This window comes from Poecilia reticulata, chromosome 10 (assembly GCF_904066995.2).
Source record: "Poecilia reticulata chromosome 10, P_reticulata-male-v2, whole genome shotgun sequence".
Lineage (NCBI taxonomy): Eukaryota > Metazoa > Chordata > Actinopteri > Cyprinodontiformes > Poeciliidae > Poecilia > Poecilia reticulata.
The window spans coordinates 8,841,972-8,862,591 of NC_088839.1; the positions used below are offsets into that span (position 1 = coordinate 8,841,972).

Sequence of the window (20,620 nt, forward strand, 5' to 3'; positions counted from 1 at the left end):
TTACCTAGAGGATAGGTCATTGTGTCTGCAGATAAACACACATTGCCGTTTGCCGTCGTGTGCATGCGTGTGCGTGTGTGTGTAGAGATTGTTTGTCATGTAGAGGTGACGAAGATAAGTGCTACTTCATGGCCGCCAGTATTGCGGATGAGGAAAGGGACAGTGACATTGAGGCACGCCCCTTTTTGTAGCATTCATATTCTCTCTCACGTACAAGCCAGCACACACACACGCACACGCACGCACACACACACACACACACACACACACACACACACGCGCACACGCACACACACACACGTGTGCACACGCGCACACAGACAGAAACACACACATACACACTCCAGCACACAGGAGTGCATTTGTATGCACGGTATGCATCTCACAGCTCATCCTAACTCATCCTAATATCCCTATCTCCTCTGACACACCGGAGTCTAAACAGGAGTTTATCCCGAACAAACACACATTCACACACACACATGCATACAAAGAGCAGTATCCCTGTGAGTAGGTGTATGACTCAGCATCAGCTAGACCAATTAGAAGCGCGACTGACAGACTGTGCTTTAAACGCGCAGCATGCAAACAAACATGCGTACCCAGCCCAGCTCCCTCTCTAACCCTCTCAGCTGCGTGTTTTTCATGGCTGTGACTCATATTTGTTCGCCAGCACATGAGGTGTTCTCTCTCCTTCTTTCTCTCTTTTTTCCCCCCTAACAAGCATATGCCACTTTAACAACCTGCTCGTTTTCACGTTTTATTTATTTCTTGGTTGCCTATCAGTCGTGTCCCCCTCCCACGAAACCGATGCTCTTACGGAAACCAACCCTAAACAAAGCGAGTCCAGGCTAATGTGAAATGCAAAGCATGCACTGGCTCCAAGTTATGTGCGTGTGTGTGTTTGAAAGTTTTTGCGAAAGTGGCTGGATTAGTGGGTAACGGTCCCCTGGACACACTGACTAAGCCGCTTCGCTTTCTAATCAGAAATGATCCCAATCATCTCTTCTCACCTTCGGCTTACGGCGCCCAGTTCCCTCTGCGGCTCCGGATTGATCATCCAAACAGACCAGTTCTGAACGGGAAAAAAAAAATACATAAATGATTGAGAAATACAGTGGATTTTTGCAGAGAGGATTAGCGTAAAGGTTCACAAATGATTAGATTTGTGGTGTTAGGGAATAATTCTTGTAACACCAGGCCTCAGTAAATTATAGTCATCAAGAAATCAAGCCTGTAATCAGGCTAAGAACAGTCTGCTTGGTAATGGAGCCGTTTCTGATTTAGGGGCTGCTGTGTCTGTACAAATGTAAATAAATGCTGAATGACATCCTGTTCTTTTGCTGCTGTTGGATATGAAAAATCTTGTTTTAAAAATAAAGCCTGTCTGCCAGGACAGGACTAGAGGGAACCTTTGTTGTTGTTGTTGTTTTTTGGTTTAAATATTCACCTTTTTGAAACGACACAGAGACAGCTTTGCAGTGTTCGCTGGGACGTTTCACAGCAGGAATATGTTTTTAGCCAAACCGTTCCATCGTTGTCCTTCTGGCAGGTGATCTTTCACCCCAGTTTCAGGTTGTTTACAGCCTTTAAGATGTTTTCTTCCAGTATTGGCCTGTGTTTAGCTCCATCAGCTCTGACCAGCTCTTCTGTCCCTGCTGAGGAAAAGCTTCCACATCGTTTGGTTTCTTTCAAATTTGGTTCTCTTTTTTCCAATCTTTCATAAATGCCACTTTGTACCCAAATAAAAGTTGTGCAATCAACAGATTATCCAAACAGTGCAAAAATAGTGAACTATTCATTGTCATTTCATTCAGAAGAGTTTTGTATATTATTTTGATGTTTCCCATCAGCATTATAAGGCTTGTTTCCTTCCGTTGTTGTTTTCCAATGTGGAGATGGCAGAGTGTCACTAAGAGTTCTACATTTCAACTCCAGTATTGGTCTTATGTCAGTCTTGGATGAGTTTAACTTTTGTTTTTTGTTGGGGTTTTTTGACTTGTCAAGGCTGGCAGGCGACTTAAATATGTTTTTATGTTTTATAAAATGCGCAGAAGGGAAGAAAGAGAGAATGAATCCTAAATTATTTAGACTTGTTAGCCACAAAGAGTTTGTTAGCATCATATTAAATCCTTCAAATTAAGGATAGTGAGTTTAAAGTCAAGTTTGTTTGTATAACACACGTCAGCAACGTCTGTGTATGTATTATTTTCATCTGGTTCAGGAACAATTTTTGATTTAGAAGGAATACAAGGAAGGGGATTATAGATTATTGAAGTATTGAATGGAAAAGAGCTACAATTACATAAGTCAGTCTTCGTCTTGCTCCTTTTCAGACCGAACAAGTGCTGTATTTGCATGTATTTGAGTATGTATATTTGGTAGTAGGGCATTGTATTTACACTTAGAAAATATGAAAGTTTTAGTTTTGTTTGTCTGATATCAAATTTATCATCAGCAGCAGCAACACGGCAATGCAGAGTGATAAAAACGTAATACGGTCGCCGGCTATAAAACAAGCAGCAAACATTACATTTTGTCAAATGCCATCATCAAGAATAATCAAATATATTGATCAATGTTCTAGTTATTATTAATCACAAACAAGTCTTGACAGCAAGGTCTTTATTCTAGCTTTAAAGGAACTCAGTGTTTCAGCTGTTTTACAGTTTTCTGGGCGTTTGTTCCAGATTTGTAGCGCATAGAAGCTGAATGCTGCTTCTCCTCGTTTGGTTCTGGTTCTGGGGCTGCAGAGCAGAACCAGAACCAGAAGACCTGAGGGGTCTGGAGGGTTGTTACAACAACAGCAGATCCTTGATGCATCATGGTGTTATTTATAAACTAACAACAATATTTTAAAGTTTATTCTCTGAGCTGCAGGGAGCCAGTGGAAGGACTTTAGAACTGTGAATACTTTTGGCAACAAAGTGGATGTTAAGTTGTAAGATTCACTTCAGCTTCAATCAAATACTGGCTAATGCAATAGTATGAAAAATCTCTGTCCCTATCCCCCTCCTGTTTTTCCACTGAGGCACAGAAATATTCTTTATAAACACTTCAACAATGAGTAGAAATGTAAGACAGTCGTCAAAATATGAAGCTCAAAACATCAGAGCATTCATGTTCACTCTCTTTTGATATTTAACTTTTTAAAACAGAAATGGAAAAAATAGAAAAGAAAATGACATCGTAAACAAAAACGTCTCTAATTTACTGTAAAATACCGTACATTTTTACGGATTTTTTGTACAGTGGCCAGTTTGTGTTACTGACTGATGTGATGGAACATGAAACATTATTCATGTGGGAAGGTGAAGACGTGCATTGATGTTGCCTCCAGTTTTCTAATGCCCTTTCTTTCTCCGTCTCTCAGCGGGGTGCCGACACGCTGCGAGCAGACACAACCGACAGGTGAGTTCCCCCACACGCCTGCGATCAGTGAAGTGTTTGGTCACAAGCCATTTGTGGTTAAATCGAATCCTGTCAATCCTCCTGCAGGTACTCTGGTACAGGAAGCTCAGGAGCCGCCTCCATGAGGAAGGTAGGAGGAACTGGTGCCGCTCGTTTGTTTTGTTTTTTGTCTCGTACACTGTTGCGTCTCAGTCCAAAAAGAATAAAGTAGCGTTTTATTTTCCTCGTTTCGATTTCCCTCGTTTTGCTGAAGCATCACAGGCTTCACTCGCATCGACAATCTCCACAGCAACCGCATCGGCTGTTACACGAAGACCGGTTTTGTATAAATAATAGCCGAACACCCAGCCGTGCGTGAACAGAGGACCTTTCTAAGAATAAACGGGGACTGTACGGACTGTAATGATGAAATCAAACAGAGCAGTCAATCGAGGTAAATAGATTTCCATATTTAGGCTGTCGTGACTCAGGAGCTGCTTCAGCCGCCAGCCCAAACCTTTCCTCCAAAACGCTGTGACTCAGTTTGGTTCAGTTTAAACAGAAATCAGGAACCATTTACAGACAAACATTCGCGCACAAATTAGAATGAAATAAAGTAAAAATAGTACACCATAAAACTAATATTTGAACTGTTTATTCAAATAAACAGAAGGTAGATCTGATAATAAATCTCATTTATTTCTCAAAGGCATTTGAAATATCTGGGAAAGGAGTAAACCATAGTTTTGCTGGGATTTTACATTTCCCCAGTCATTTTTCTTAATTAAAATGTTATTACCTATATTATGTGTTTTTCTGCTCACTTTAAAGTCTGTTTGTCAAGCAGGAAACTGCAACATTTCTCAAAGAAATGAGAGTCAGGTTTAGCTTTAAAGAAAGTGATTTATATCCCTGATATATATTTGTATCAGTTTTAGAATTTGAATGATAAAATCTTGTCATTTTAACCTGGTGTTTTTTAACACCAGGTTAAAAAAATAAACAAAATCATACCACAAATTTAACAAATGTATTCTTCTTTATTAAATAAAAGCTGAAGCTAAAATGTAAAATATAAAGAGGAACTAAATACAGATATGATCATATAATAAATGTTTTCATTCATATGTGTCCATACATAGAATAATAAAGCATCAAAATAATTTTATTGAGCACTGATTATTGTCAGTTTGCTTAGTAACCTCATGTTTATGCACTATATTATATTGACTATAATAAAGAATAGATTAATAATCGAATGGCCTCCACATCATTCAACACCCCAGCAAGTTAAAATAAAAACCAATCCATAACAATCTGCCTGTTGGTCTGTTTAAATATCAAATGATTGACTTCCTTTAAAGCACATTGTTTTATTATCAAGGTGTTTCATGAGCTAAATGCATTAGCTAAACATGCACTTTTCATTTGCATAGAAGAATTGTGCAGCAATTTCATTCTTTTGCAATATTTGTTTCTCCTTTTCAGTCATAAAGCAGTTCAGACAAGTTTACCCTCCCAATATGGCAGCACCACTCACTTCTGAAAATGCTACGGTTAGCTGTTAGCTCAGCAAATTGTGCTGCTAATCCAGCAGAGAAACAAAACATCAACAAAGGCCCAGTGACCATAAAAACAGGTAGCATATGCAAAGTTTGGTACAACTTTAAGCAAAAAAAATTTACATGTTTTTACGCTTAAAAGTTTTTTAACAAGTAATAGCTACTAGAAGATTTGAAGGTTTGAAAAAAAGGAGCCAGTTAAACCAAAATGGAAACTTAAAAGCACAGAGAAGATATAGTTAGCATAGCACAAAACCTTCACTCTGATAGTTAGCTTTAACACATTTTGGGGCTATTTTGAGTTGTGTACATTTTCCTTACTGCATTCAGTCTGTTTTTATTGAGGATATATTAATATGTAAAAAGCTGCGGTTAGAGTAAAAGGGTTTAACAGGCGGGCTAAAACTGTTCCTGATGCTTTTACGTGAGATTCCAGCTAATGGCTAGTTACCACAAAAGTGCCATGTTTAATAAAATGTAAAAAAAAAAAAAATGAAAAAAGAAGCCATTTAAATCAAAACACAAATGGAAAAGAGCGAGCTTAAAATGGAGAGTAAATGGGCTGCTCTAAATCTTTGCCTTTGTCCATTAAGCATGAACTTTGCTAACATCTTTCTCCCCTCCTCCTTTTAGTCTTTCCATTACACGTCTTTAAGAACAAAAACCAAAAAGAGAAGTAAAGGTAAGTACATCGTTGTTTCTTCCTTTATTCGTCATATATTTAGTCATTTGTAATAACATACAGTGAAACATTTTTGTTTTTGTGAGAGTTGAACAAATGTTTCATCTGAAACTGTTTCTCAGCGATGAGTCACCGAATGACAAGGCTGGAAATAATATTAAAAGGACATCAGCTCTGACATCTGCAGTTTATATATATTTGGAAAGTCCTGATGTACTTTACTGGATGAAAATAGACGAAAGACAAACTCAAACACAAGAGACTGCGTGTATTCTTGCTCCAATTTTGTCCTTTATTTGACTCCCAGTAATTAATGATTTGCTTTTTTTTTGGCCAGTCTCCATTTGTCACTGTCTCAGGTGTAATGTGCTCCGAATATAATAAGGGGGTGAAATGTGGGCTGAGAAACTTGACACGTTTTTTTTTTTTGCCTCCTGACCTTCTCCCAGGTTCCCTCACCAGCGCCAGTCGAAGGAGAATCTCCTGTAAGGATTTGGGCCACGGCGACTGCGAGGGCTGGCTGTGGAAGAAGAAGGACGCTAAAGGCTATTTCACCCAAAAATGGAGGAAGTACTGGTTCATCCTCAAAGAGTCTTGCCTTTACTGGTACACCAACCAAAACGTAAGACATTTACGTCAACAGTCGTTTAGTTTCTCCTGCCGGTCTCCTTTCTGATACATTCTCAAGCCATGAAAGGGTTGAACACGTCTTTTTTATTTTTTTGCTTATTGCTCATAAGATGTAAACGGGATCCGGCTGTTTTCATGCGTCAGCCTGCTTCTCTGTTGGTACCGCTGATAAAAGGATGTAAAAAGCCTAAAGATAACTCCATCTTTTATTGCGTCATGATAACATCACTGGAAATTTGTGAGATATTTAAGGTTCAACTTGAGTGCCATCACAGAATTAAGAAAAAGAGAATCATGTTTTGTTTTTTTTATCTTTGATTTTTAAGTTGATGACCGTGTCTAGACACTTTGCTTTAGCAATGCACGATTTGCACAAATTGTACAGAGCCAAAAGAGGTGAAAAAAATAAGAGCACCATCAGGCAAACTTCTGCTTTTATATCAAAATTATAAACATGAAGCTTATTCTTCTTATCAGGTCTTTAACTTTAGTCAGATTAGACCACGACTGAGCTGGTCATCAACAGTTACTCTCCAGTCGGCTCAAGGGTGAAACAAAGAATGGACACTTTGAAAGCTTTCTCTTCCATAGATTCCGGGAATGAACTCTTTGAAATACCAGGAGGTTTTCAATAAAAGCTGGTGGCCTCTGACATAGACCAAACTCAGCTCTTTTTCCTCTGCCATTTGAGTCCTAAATCCTGCAGGAAACTTGAGTGAAAGATCACCGTTAGTGAGCTAAGGAGAAATAAACAAACACAACAGCCAGAGGTTCATTCCTCTGTGTGATCCAACCTTGCTGAAGATTAAGCAGCTCCTTGTGTCCAGAAGCAGGTTGAACAATGTATTTATAGCATTAGCATCAACAACTGTGACAAGCATTATTTTGAGAAAAACATAAATTTCTCAATGTGAGAGTTTTTTTCCCCCTCACTGAATAAAGTTTTATTTGACTTAAAGTTACTTTCTTTCTAAATTTGTTGACTAAATAAGGAGTGTAGCTTCAGGCTTTTAACACACCTTTAGAAAGCAGGGGTTCCTATGATACATTATTTCATGTTTAGATGATGATTAATGATATTTACTTCATGTATTGCAGATTTCTGTTAATAAGGTCTCCTTTTTTTAAAGGAGACCTTATATGCAAAATTCACATTCTGCATGCATTTATGTTTCCATTTGTGTCTCAGCTGCTTCTGAAAACAACCTGAGTGATTAAAAAAAATACCACCCAGCCCTTACAAGTCAAAATCAGCAGGCGTTGCACTGTTACCTAGCAACCCAAGTGTAGCTCCAGAGTGTTTGGTCAGCTGGTTTTATTCTGCATGCGTTGTACAATGGCTGCTGGAAAAGGCAAGTAATTAGTTGTTGACGTTTAGAAAACACTTGCTGCATACTTGCTGGAGCGCAGCAGGCTCTACTGTTGCTTTTCAAAGATGTATGGCCGTATAGTTGCAAATCTGTTTGCAGCCATTTTTACGTGCGAGTGTAAACGTTGAGTTTGGGGGTGCGGGGCAAGCAGCAACTTATTTGGATATAAAGTGACAAGATGCCCTAAAACAGCAACTTCTGAAAAGAGGGAAAAATCTAAAATATATCAAACATGTTTTGTACATCGCATAGACCTATCCTAACCTGTTGAAAAAGATGCATAAGAGGTCACCTTTAAACTTTTGAAGCGTTGCAAGAACACTGTTTTATGCAAGATTGCTTTTCATGACTAAAACGTCACTTTTATGTAACATTTGTATTGCCCTAAGTGACAATGAACATTTGGATGATGATACTATCAGTTTTAATTTCAAAGTACATTAAATATAGCCCATTTGCTTGTTTTTTTATGCTAAGTGTGTAAACCATCCCTGCCAACGTAAACAAGCAGATCTTGTTTTCATGCACTCCACCTCGCCGATGGTATTCTCTGTAAAATTGGTATATCAGTGTGTCTGACATTTTGTTCTCTGTGTGGATGATGTACCGCCGCTCTCCATCTGTCTCCGCCTGCAGGATGAGAAGGCTGAGGGCTTCATCAGCCTCCCCGAGTTCAGAATAGACCGAGCCATAGAGTGCAGGCGGAAATTGTGAGTCTCCCCCTCACATGTCGCCAGAATTACTAATCAAGCACATTTGCTCTCGCCCACACAACGTGAATGCACACAAACGCGCCATGCATGCTGGAAAAAAAAAGAAAAAGGGGGAAAAAAACCCAAAACCTAATCATACTCCTTCTCTCTGGCTGTCTGCAGCGCCTTCAAAGCCTGTCACCCCAAAATCAAGAGCTTCTTCTTCGCCACAGATTGTCTCGAGGAGATGAACAGGTGAGCTTCATCTTTGCATGTGTGTGAGTGTGTGTGTGTGTGTGTGTTGACGTGAACAGCAGTCAGAGATCAGGGACGCCACGTGTCATGTTTATGAATATTTTAGCCGAGTAAAACAAGTTTACACAGGGCAGCGGCCCACCAACGCCACACTGCGCATGAATAAGACATGATCCTGGTCTTCTGTTGATAAACGTTAGAGCTGGAAACACATGTGAGTGAATGTGTGTGTTTGTGCGTGCGTGTGTGTGTGTGTCTATGAGTCACGTGTGTGCATATGAGAGGGAGATTGTAATGATATTTGCAGGAGTGCCATCTGATGAGCTCTAATTATCTACACCTCCCCTGAATGACATGTGGAGATAATTGGAGGATCGTAATTAAGCAGCTATATTTGACTTCTGTGCAGCGTTTTGTTGGTTCGTGTGTGCCAGTGTGGTTGCAGGCACTTTCACAAGTTTTCTGTGCGAGAAGACGGATGTCTCTGTAAGAATTGAAAGTTGTCTGAATGTCATCGCAGCTTTTTTATTACATTTTTTTTTAGTACTTACAGAACTAAAACTAAATATAGACTGTGTTGTGGAGCTGAAGCAGACGAGGTTTGATGAATTCGAAAACAGTTCCACGTTTCCTGGGAAGAAGTCGGGACCTGTTTAGGGGTCAGAGGTGATTGTGAGGAGCCAAGCCAAGATTAGGCATCAAGATATGGTGCTAATTTTCTAAAACCAGAAAAGAGCTTTTGTTTCCACAATGCAGGAAACTCAAAAAACGAACACAGAGCCAAACTACCAGCTTTTACCAGCGGATTTTGTGAAATCCTTTTTTGAAATACCACCAGGGATTTTCGACAGTTTTTGTCGGGTGACTGACATCTGCTCGAGTATCCTCCAAGACCTTTTCTAAAACCAAACCTAGATTTGCTTGGGATCAGCTCTGTTTGACAGTCCAGTGACACAAACTTTAAGTTTTCTCACAGACATCATGAACTCTCTGACGCTGGACTGAATCCATCTTTCCCGTCACACACTCCACGCTTCCTATGCCAAAGAAATCTAGTGTTTGCTGTCTAGTTTGTAATCATTTTCTACTTTGCTTAAAGCAGAAGTCTGTGTTTTAAATATTTCAGAAATGTCTCTTGACAAAACTGCAAAATTTGTAATAGGCAAATGAACATTGAGGTCTTCTCTTTAAAGTACCCATGATGCAACTAATGAGGCTCCTGGGAAGTTTAATCAGGATTTCCAATATTTCTGCTCCATTAAAGAGTTCTGTTTAATAACTTTGAGAGTGTAATATTTATGAAAGGGCTAAATTTGGATTTGGATGAGATTCTTGTGATATTAGATTATATTTAACTATCTAAACTTTTATTTTATGTTAAACTGTTTATTTTAGCGCCTGCACAATTCAGGTTTTGGCTGGTTGTAAAGTGATGAAATAAAAATAATTCAAGAATGTGAATACTTTCACATTTTTGCAACTTTACTTAGACCTGTCCAACTAATACATTTTGTTGGACGATAAATTGTCCCAGTAATTATCGTGATAAACGATAATATTGTTGTTTTGAGACCATTTGCAAATTTCCAAAATGAAGCTCAATCAATTAATAAATAAAACGGAAGTAAAATCCACACATGCAAAGAATGAATGAAATAGTTTTAGATTTAATCATCAAAATGGAAATGATCAAGGCCGTGCCAGTTTATATCTATTAATTCAGTGAAGACAAATTGGTATCTGTGGCTTAGAGAAAGTCGGACCTTTCCTTTTTGATTTTACTTTTCCCTTTTGGAAATGATTATGAAAGTTTGGAAAGCACCTCAGGAGGAATAAGTCGGCTTGTTCAATATGATCAAATCCACTACCTCTGATTGATCCATAGCCACCCATTCTTCATTTTCTCTCCTTCATTCTGCACTCCATTTTCATTTTTTTTTTGGATTCCTGCTTGTTTCTTGTAGGTGGATGAACCGGCTGGGCTTAGCTGCTATTGGCTACACACCTGACGATAAGGTGCCACGCCCCGACGAAGGTGCGTTTATAAAATTAAAAATAAGTTGCTCCTTTCCTTCCTGCTTGTGAATTCACCTGCCTGTGTGCCGTTTGTATTTGTCCTCGCATCAGACTACTGGAGCGAGAGCGATCAAGACGAGGTTGACGGATCGATGACACTCAAACAGGAGGGGCCCTCGTCCCTGTGTGATACTTACCACCGCACGCCATCTGTGAGTAACGCGGCCTCTCATTCAGGCCCACTCAACATTCTCTCCACAGCGTTTCATTCTGATGGAATATTTTATTCTTAAAAGCCCCACAGTTTGCAGAGCTGCACACAGCAGCGCTCTCAGCATTAATAAAACATCAGAGCGGGAGACTATCTGGTTCTTTAAGCAGCCAAGATCAGAGTCACGATGCCAGAATGTTTACCTTGTCTGAGCTCTAGGTGGCAGTAGGTCCCTCCCGCTCCTCAGTGGAAGCCCATGACGTTTTACATGAATAAACCGTCATAGGCGTTTTATTCATGGCCACATGCGTTGTATGTCAATGTTGTGGTTGACGTTTCTCCCTACAAAACAAATGATCCAAAGTCTAGCTGTGAGAGTCATTAGCATGTCTTCTGCAAAGCTTCATTTATTGTTGTAAACAGGTGAAGTCAGATGTTTACACACGTCATATAAAAAGACATACAGTCTCTCTTCCCCACTGCGTGATATTAAGTCAGGTTAAACATCCCTTATATGCCAGAATAATTTACATAATTTTTGTTTTACTTTCTTCAAAATCAAAAGTTTACATACAGTACATCTACTGTATGTGAACAGTAACTGTTTACAATAAACATTTACTTTATATAAACATACAGTAAATATGTATGTTAGCTTTAAATATGTATGTTACATCATTAGTCTTATTTTGATTAATTTTTATCTGGCGTTTTATCACACCTATAATTTCTTTAGTATTAGTTTTTTTTCCTTAAAAATTCAGTTTCCAATCATTCTCCAAACCCAACTCTCCGCTCACAGTACCGCTGGGTCCTGCCAGATCGTTTCTTCTGGGTATCTTCTCTAGTTTGTCATGGCTGCACCATGATTACTCAAACTAAAACCATTCAGCAGTCACGTCAATCTTTTTTTTTTTTTGTACTTACATCTCTATCATTTCATTGCTTTTTTTTTTGCTCTTATTTTGGTGTATTTCTGCCTTTTCTTCTTCTCTCCGTCCTCGCCCACCTCGTCCGTCTCACTCTGCTCGTCTCCTGTCTTTGTATGTCCGTGCTCACGCACAACACCTGCTTGGTGACATTTTCCTACCCCCGCTTGCTCCGTCACACCCGACCCGCACTCAGGCCAACCTCCTTCACAGTTATGACCAGTTGCCCCGCTCGTTGAGCTCCATGAGCCTCTTGCGCTCCACTCCGTCCCCTCTCCCGAAAAGTGCCTCCACCTCCCCGATTCCTCCACAGATGGTCTCTTCCACCTCCCCTCTCCCTCTCCAGGTGAATTCTTCCAGCCCTTTCCCGGAGTCCAAGCACGGCCGACATTTCTCGAGCGAGTCCACGCACTCTCACTCCTCGGCCGAGGACCAGCGCGGAGACGGCATGGGCATGGGGACGGGCACGGGCAGCACCAGCACCCACTCGTCCAGCTGCCGCTCGTCCCACCGCGAGCGCCGCTCCTGGCAGGACCTCATCGAGACTCCGCTGACCAGCGCGGGGCTGCACTTCCTGCAGACGGCGCCGGGGGAGAGCGACTACGGCGGCCTGATTGGGGGAATGGCCGGGGAGATGGGGTACTACGGAGGGCTGGGCAGGCAGGGAATGTCCCCGGAGAGGCGCCGGCAAGCGACGCTGCCCGTACGGAGACACCACGCGGCAGAGAGGGACAGGGAGCGGGACGGGCCCTTCCCTCTGGAGCGAGGGCCGTACACACACAGCCACACGCACCGACGGTCCCACAAGCAACGGAGCCAGAGTCTACCCAGGAACAGAGATCCAATCCTGGGAAAGTTTCTGCACAGCGCGGCTCATATGGAGGAAAGGAGTGAGGATGAGGAGGGAGAGGGCTCAGCTGCAGACATGCTGGAGCCAGAGGACGGTAAGAAGACAAACTCACCTGCTCCATTCTGGTTCATATTGAATTGTACATATGATAAAAGTGGAAGAATTTACATGATCTAGCTTATACATTTCTAGAAAATGTAAACACGTTAAAGAAAATGACATTTTTCTAAACTGTGTTTTTACAGGGCACTGCAAGCCTTGGTTGGATCATTTTAATACATGAATATGCCTTGATCAAAACTATCAGTTACTCTGATTTGGGTTGTTGTCATGCTGGAAGCTGAACCATCTAGCAGGTTTACTTTGAGGATTGCCCCGATGTGCAGGGTTAGCTTAATTCACTTCCTGCCCTCTGGGTTTTCCAGACCTGCGGGATTTCAGAATGGACAGCAGAGAAAGGAGAGTGTCGGAGGGAAGGGAACGACGGATTTCAGACGGACGTGACCCTGAGCCTCTGGACGGGCTAGAGCAGCTCTACCGGGCCCTGGAGCAGGCCAACGTGACCGCGCTGGGAGACCCCAAACCCTGCAGCAAACAGGAGCTGCGACGTTGTTTCACCCAGAGAGTCAGGGACCCGCTGCTCAACGACCGGCTGCACCGGGTCCGAGCCCTCCGCAGCACTTTGAAGGTACCATCGCCGAATCCGTCATGCATTATTATTGTAGAAGGATCCACCAATCAAGGTTTTTTATTAAGACAGATGCTTATAATGATTATTTGGACATCAGTATAACCAATCTCCAATATGTGCTAGTGATTTTTTTGCTTTTTGGTTGATTCTTGAAGTCGATTAGTTTTTTCTTCTTTCATTTACAAGATAAGAAAAGACAAAAGTCTCAATTTAATCAAACAAAGCATAATAACAAACAATGTACAACATTTAAATGCAGGGTTTCCACCAGGAAACTTGCTAAGCCCAGTAAGAGGGGCACCAGCAGTAGCAGTCCACCAGAGACTCACCATACTTTTAGATTAAAAAAATAAATATGGGTGCTGTGCAGGGGCGCAACTACATACTCTTTGAGGTGTGTGAACACATCATCTCCTCCACCGCCCCTTTCCTGGCCCAGGTTTAATATGTCCATACAACTCTCCCTTATTCCTGTACTTAGTAATTCCATTATGGACTTTCTCCAATAAAATTTTATCTGGGCCAATCAGAAAACAGAAACGACGACATCTGTCTGCCTGTAGTTTTAGCAATGGTAACAGAGGAAGTGTGAAGCTGTTCAGTCCGTGTGTGGGGGATGGTTGTTTACTACACTGGCAATTTCTGGTAAGCTTCATAGCCTCCACAAGGTTTGCCTGTACGTCACGGCAGTCTGTGTCACAGTGAATCTGAAGAAGCCTCTGACTGAAGATACTCTGTCTTCTCTCGTCAGGATGGTCAGGGTTGTCCATGATTTCCTTCAAAAAAAATGTACAGTTTTTCAAAATTGCTGTGCTTCCATTAACCAAATTTATCTTCATAATTACATTTATATGGTCAATGGAAACACAGCTGCTGTTGACAATATTTAAGCACCCAACTATGGAGACTATTGGTTTTAAAACAAACTTTGGTTACTATCAGATCTGACCTAAGGCACAAGTCGAATGATAAATCTATAAAATCTAAAAAGCTTTGAATTGTTTCACATTTCATTTACATCCTCTTGGTGTCTCTTTGCTCCTGCAGGCCAAAGAGTCTGAGCTGGAAGTGATCTGCGCCCTTCTCGAGGACCCCACGCTCTGCTCCCAGACCTTCAGAGAGTGGAAGCAGTGGCACAGCGAGCTCTACGCCGAAATCTGCCAGCTCAGTCCCGGCACCAACGGCCAGGACGACCTCTCCCCGATGGGCGTGCCCCTCATGACCCACACGCACTCCTTCATCGAGACGCACGTGTGAGGTGTGCGGCACGGGGGAGGCGACGCGCGACACCCCAACTCTGGGCCCGGAGAGCCTCCCGCTGCTCCCATCACGACTCTGAACACGCAGTCACACACAAACACGGGGACAGACTTTGTAAGATGTGTAAATATCACAGAAGGGGGGGAAACAGTCTGAGAGGAGCGTGGATGAACTTTTGATAATCACGAGGACCCTCCCCCCACACAGGGTGCCTATTGCATGCCTGAACAGAAAGCATTAATCTTCCTTTGTCTATGGAACTCACCCAAAGTCCACACGCTTGTCGAGCAAAACAGGAAAACGAAAAAAAGGGAGACTTTGAGCCCATGTTTGTTTCTTTGTGTTTTTTTTTTGTTGTTGTCAATGTTAGAGGTCAGGGGGGAGGCTATGTAGCAGCAATACAGACGAGAAACCTTTTCACCACAGCACTGTACTTTTCTACTGATGAACTTTGCACCCAGAGCCACCAGTTCTCCCCCTTTCTCTAAAAAAAATGGTTTTCTTTACTTCTCATTGCATATCTCGTTGATTTACAGGGAAATCACTGTTATTTCAGGCTGATCTCATGGGAAATTGTGAGAACGGGAGCTTCAGTGTCAAGACCGCGACGTCGTTTCTTTATTTCTTTCTTTATATTTTTTAAAGCTGTTTCTCTGGGAACCCATGAAATTAAGCATCAAGCAACAACTGTGCTGGCCACAAAGCACGCTCCTTTAAACTGTGAAGTGTTCAGACGTCCTTGCAGAAGGAGGCTCCTCTGTTCAAATGCAATCCCGTTTTTTTTTGCACCCTCTGATTTCTTTTCTTCTTCTTCTTCTTCTCCCCCCCTCTCTAGTAGTTCTCAAAAAGACTTGTGTAAATGTGAATACTGATGTAAATGTTTGAGTTCCACTACCACTGTGATACGCTTCTAGAGGTAGCGGAGAGAGACGGCGTTTCTACTAGCGTGGGTGCAAGATTGCTTTTTTTTTGTTTCTTTTTCTTTTTCCTTTTTTACAATTTGTTTTTCACTCAATGCAAGAGCAAAGGAGTTCTCTTTTCAAAGAAGTCACTCACTACAAAGAATGCACTTTCTATATCTGTGTCCCATCGGCTGCTTCACAGGGTCTCCGTCTCATCGGCCTCCTTCCCATTGCTGTTCAGATATCAGGTAAAAAGCGTTTGCCGTCTCATTTTCTAATGACTTGTGTACAGTCTACAGATATATTTAAGCCTAGAGGAGAATATATAAATCTATTTACGTTTTTGTGTCATAGATATAATGTAAAGTAAGATGTATTCTATGCCAAGGTTTTTTGCAGTGCCCCGCCCCGCCCCGCCCTCCACCTCCTCTCCACACTGTAGATGCAGGGCGCTCGGCAGCGGCCGTACCGGCTCCACTCACAGCTGGTCCGTTTCTCGGCGATGCGTTGCATGAGGGAAGGCCTGGGACTGGTTAGACTGGGACAGGGTAGAAATACTGTGGATTACTTTTCTTCCTTTTTTATTTATTAGTCTTGTAGCGCATGGTACATGCAAAAATGACGTTTCTCTTTTTTTTTAATAACGTATATTTTGAAAATCTTTCTTTCATTGCATACGGTTTAAAGACACACACTGTACATCTGAAGGTGATATTTCTTTTGCTGCTCAGCTCTTTAGACGTAATGCAGTTGTTGGATTTCGTATTCAAGCAGAAGGCTTCAGTTTGTCGTATTTTGGTTCACCTGCAGTGTCTTCTGGAAGTATTCACACCCCGTGAACATGCTCTGAATTTGTCTCATTAACGCCACAAACTTGGCTGTATTTAACAGACACAGGGCCGGATTTAAAAGGATGTGGGACCCTGGGCTGGAGCCCATTTTGGTGCCAAATACACCACAAATAAAATCTCCTACTAATGCAAATACATTCATAGGTAGTCCTACAGACAGGCAGGTATGAATTGATGCATGGTAGGTTTAATACATCCCATGTTATCCCCCCCTAAAAACAAAGCTGCATAACTTTATATTTTTCTTTACATACTTAATTATTGTTTAGAGTCTTAAAAACTCCCAAATATTAATACAATTCACCTCATTTTGGTCTATGAATTTCATATAAAGTACAATGCAAAACACGCATTTAATTAAAAAAAAAATGTCTGTGACGTCCCCCAAAAATTGATACCCTGTTCTATTTTTAATCCCTCTGTCGCTTAAAAGAAATAGTTGAAAATAGTTTTCATTCTTTCCTTTACAAATAAAAAAGCTTCTGTGTTCGTCCCTCATAAGTCAATACTTTGCCGCAGTTTCACCAGGCGGTCTGTTGGGTAGGACTCTACTAGATCTGGAGATAAATATGTTTTATATTCTTCTTTGAAAATAGACATGAAGGCGATGTTTTGTCAGATCAGTCGTCAAATAACAGCTTCTAAAATACATTTCAGACTGGACTTGGTGCTGCCACCACCATGTATGTAAGGTCTTGTCAGGTGTCATTTTTGTACCACACACAGTAAATGACATGAAAGACTGATAAAAAAAATAATAATTTGGTCTTATCAGAATACAGAACATTCTTCCATAATTCATTTTGTTCTACAATAGACTTTTTTTTCTCCATTCTTCCAAAAAGGCCAGAGTTGTTAAGTGAATCTCTGGAGTTCTTCCTCAGTCATTTTACCACGAGCCTCTCGGCTGCTTCCTCTATCATCTCTCTCCTTGCCGGCCGTGTCTTGGTGGCTTTGCAGTTCTGCTACACGAGTTAAAAACTAACCCTGTTTTTAACTTCTTCTGCACTTTATTTCTGACCTCTCTGCTGTGTTTCTTGGTCTTTAAGAGGCATTTTGTTCATTCATTTTCCCTAATAAACCTCTGAAAACAGAGCAGATTTTTATTTGTCGCATATTTTCACACATGTATTTTCATACGTATGAAAATATATTACATATATACGTTTTAAACATTGCTTAAACGTTTTTAAACAAAAACATTTAAGCAACTTTTTTGCTTTAAGGGGATCTTTTATGCGAAATTCCCATTTTGCATAATGTGAATTTTTGTACTTCCATTCAGGTCTCTGCTGCTTCTAAAAAATACATAAAACAGCCTAAGCATTGTAAAAAAAAAAGTGACAAGACGCCATAGAGCAGCTCAAACTCCAGAGAACAGAGCAGACTAAAATCTCATTATCTAAATGTTTTGTGTAGCCCACAGACCTATCATCACCCACAATAAGTTACCTGTAAGTTCAGGCTACACTTGAGTTTGACTATTCCATAAAAATCCTGGTAAAATGCTTTAAACTCATTTTTATTGACTGTAATGCCAAATATATGCGCAAACACAGCATAGGAAGGTTCATGGGGTGTTATTATTTTTACGAGACACTTCAAAAAAATGTTTTTAGGTTTCTGTCTCTAGAGACATTAGTGCAGTTACCTATGACTCCCTGTGAGGAAGTGGCTGATGCTGGCTGGTGTCAGACTGAATGGTCTGTACCAATTACTTCATCTGCAACATCAGGCCAAGAACTCAATGGTGCCCCCTAGAGACCAAGACTCTGAACAATGTGTAGCACCCACTGCATCCAGCACTAGTCCTGATCTTTGTTTTTTTTTGTTTTTTTTACTGTCGGTCTTAAGTGGATTTTTTTTTCGTCATGTAACACTGAAGTAAAATATCCAAACGCATCCGCAGCTCATGTTTTCCAACGGTTAATTTCAAGAGTGCCACAAAGAAACTTAACGATGCAAGCACTTTCCCTGTGCCTCCCAAAATCCTCTCTTTGACAGCAAAGGTCTCTCACCACACCAGTGTTGCCCACGCACACACACACACAGACACACACACACACAAGCGCGTGCGTCTGCGGCCGTCAAACGAGCTGCGACGCAGTTCCACGCTCTTCGATTTGTCGTACAAAGTCTTCTCTCTCCAGCTCAAACTGTAGACACACTGTAGATGAAGGAGTTCTGAGAGCGGTTTTTTTGCACACACTGACTGTGTTACCCCTCCCGGATTCTTTTCATTTATTTATTTTTGCTTTGTGTGCGTTTGTGTGTGTGTGTGTAGACCTGCAGAAACAGGCTGAAAAGGGAGATTCCACTGTGTGTTCTTTCAGGGGTTTACACCTCATGGTACATTGCACAGGTGTGTAAGATGTAAGTTGCACTGCGACATTAAAAAAAAAAAAGGAACATATTGCTCTTTTTCAAGGATAATATTAGCTTACTGTTATTATGTACATTCAACTGACTAAAGATATTAAAAAGAAAGAAAAATTACATTTATTCTTCCTAAAGTAGCCTTTTTTTGATTTCATATATATGAAAGTACATAAATATATATAAATATAAATATATATATATACATATATATATATTACAGAAAATACAGATTGTAAACCTAAGTTGTTAAACTTTGACTTCAATAAACTGAATCCTCTGCACTATGAGCTGCTGTTTCTTTCTGTGTCTGGTGTTCTTGTAAAGTGCGTATGTGGGTGTCAACGTCAAAAATTGGAAAACTACATAAATATTCCAGTCAAAATGTGACACTTGTTCACGATGCTCTGATGAGCTGAGATATATTGTATTTTAACCACTTATTTTTGTTATTATTGATGATTGTGGCTTCCAGCTGATAAAAACAGATGCATAAATCATAAAACTAACATTTATTCAGTGTACTGCTGTAGATTATATGCACTTTCTTTTTTTTTTTTCCCCCTTGGTGGGGATTCTTGGCATGAATTACTGAATCGATGCAGCATAGCATGGAGGCAATCCGCCATTATTGGCTCAGGTATCTCTTCTTCTTAATATCTGTAGATTTTCTATTGGGTTTTTTGGTTTGGTAAGTTGAAAAATAGTGGCATCACAGTCATTAAAGCAAGTATTGGTACTTTTGGCAATGTAGGAAGGTGCCAAGCACTACTGTAAGTGTGTATTAGGGACTAACCTGTGTTCACATGGTGAAAGAGGAGAATAACTTTTATTTATGTGCTTATTTTATATCATATTTAAGCTTTCTTTTAAACTGACTTCCACTTAGGTTCAAGTACGTCCAGAGATTTACGTTGCTATAAGACAGGTGAAAGAAAAGGTGACTGAAGTCTTCATAAACAGACTTGTTGCATGGCAGTAAATTGGCCAGAAGTGCTAATTTACAGTCTTTAGCATTGCTAATTGATCATTTGGAAGCAGCATCCAGTCATAAAGGGGATATAATGTCACAAAATAATAATAATTTTTTTTTTTAAATCCATGGGGAGGTAACTCTGCTGGGAAATGAAATCAGCGTGTCAGTAAAGTTTCTCAGCAGAGGCATCCACAGCTCTAGATTTTGTGGATGACAGCAGAGGGAATTACCACCACTGACTGGAAAGTTCATACCTGAACTCAAGCAGGTCTGTTGTTTGTTCCTCTACAATCTTTCTCCAAACTCTGCCACAATGATTTGTAAATACCAAACAGCTTTTCATAAAATATAAGCCTTGTGACCAACGAGCAAAAGCACAGTCCATTTCTCCTTCGCCCAGACAGACTGATGCTGTCTGGGATTCAACGACAGTTAAGCACAGGGAATTTGACAGTTGTTGCATTTTGCCATGGATATTATGGGCTTTACTTCAGTATTATTTTAATGATGCCTTTTATCCCTGTTGTTTGTACATAATTCTTTTTTCTGTTTTTTCTTTCTTCTTTTTTTGTCAAGCTTTTTTCCTTCCAAACATTAATATGTTTGGATACTGAACAGCCGGCCGCCAGTCTAATTAATAAGGACCTATTATGGTTTACCCATTTTGAGAAGAATTTTGACACCAGTCTTCACTGTGTATTTATGGACAATAACCATAATGATATTTATCTTGACACCATATTCAGATTTTTTGAGAAATCGAAGTTTGGGGTTTCATTCACTATAAACTAAAATAATCAAAATTTACAGAAATGTAATGTCTGGAATATCACTCTGTGTAAAGAATATAGATAATATGTGTCTACTGAATTGAATTAATGAAATAATTTAGCTTTACAGTGATATTCTAAGGTACTGCGATGCCGCTACGTCAGTAAATGTGCCTAGAAATAATAGACTCGGTGGTAAAAATCCTC

The 20,620-nt window shown here is 40.5% G+C and overlaps 1 protein-coding gene across 3 annotated transcripts in view; it reads left to right on the plus strand.

The window, feature by feature from the left end:
* Positions 1 to 18,957, plus strand: part of LOC103470921 (connector enhancer of kinase suppressor of ras 2) — a 76,653-nt gene extending 57,696 nt beyond the window's left edge. For 2 of the 3 annotated variants that reach the window (XM_008419641.3, XM_081611716.1), the window contains 11 exons: positions 3,374 to 3,411; positions 3,499 to 3,541; positions 5,586 to 5,634; positions 6,084 to 6,256; positions 8,271 to 8,344; positions 8,510 to 8,581; positions 10,546 to 10,616; positions 10,709 to 10,809; positions 12,084 to 12,681; positions 13,013 to 13,275; positions 14,326 to 18,957. In XM_008419641.3, the coding sequence (XP_008417863.2) occupies positions 3,374 to 3,411; positions 3,499 to 3,541; positions 5,586 to 5,634; positions 6,084 to 6,256; positions 8,271 to 8,344; positions 8,510 to 8,581; positions 10,546 to 10,616; positions 10,709 to 10,809; positions 12,084 to 12,681; positions 13,013 to 13,275; positions 14,326 to 14,535 (1,692 nt within the window). In that variant the 3' untranslated portion in view covers positions 14,536 to 18,957. Of the gene's footprint in view, positions 1 to 3,373; positions 3,412 to 3,498; positions 3,542 to 5,585; positions 5,635 to 6,083; positions 6,257 to 8,270; positions 8,345 to 8,509; positions 8,582 to 10,545; positions 10,617 to 10,708; positions 10,810 to 11,933; positions 12,682 to 13,012; positions 13,276 to 14,325 lie in introns of all 3 variants that reach the window. The other variant, XM_008419639.3, reaches the window with a different exon arrangement.
* Positions 18,958 to 20,620: the final 1,663 nt, after the last annotated feature.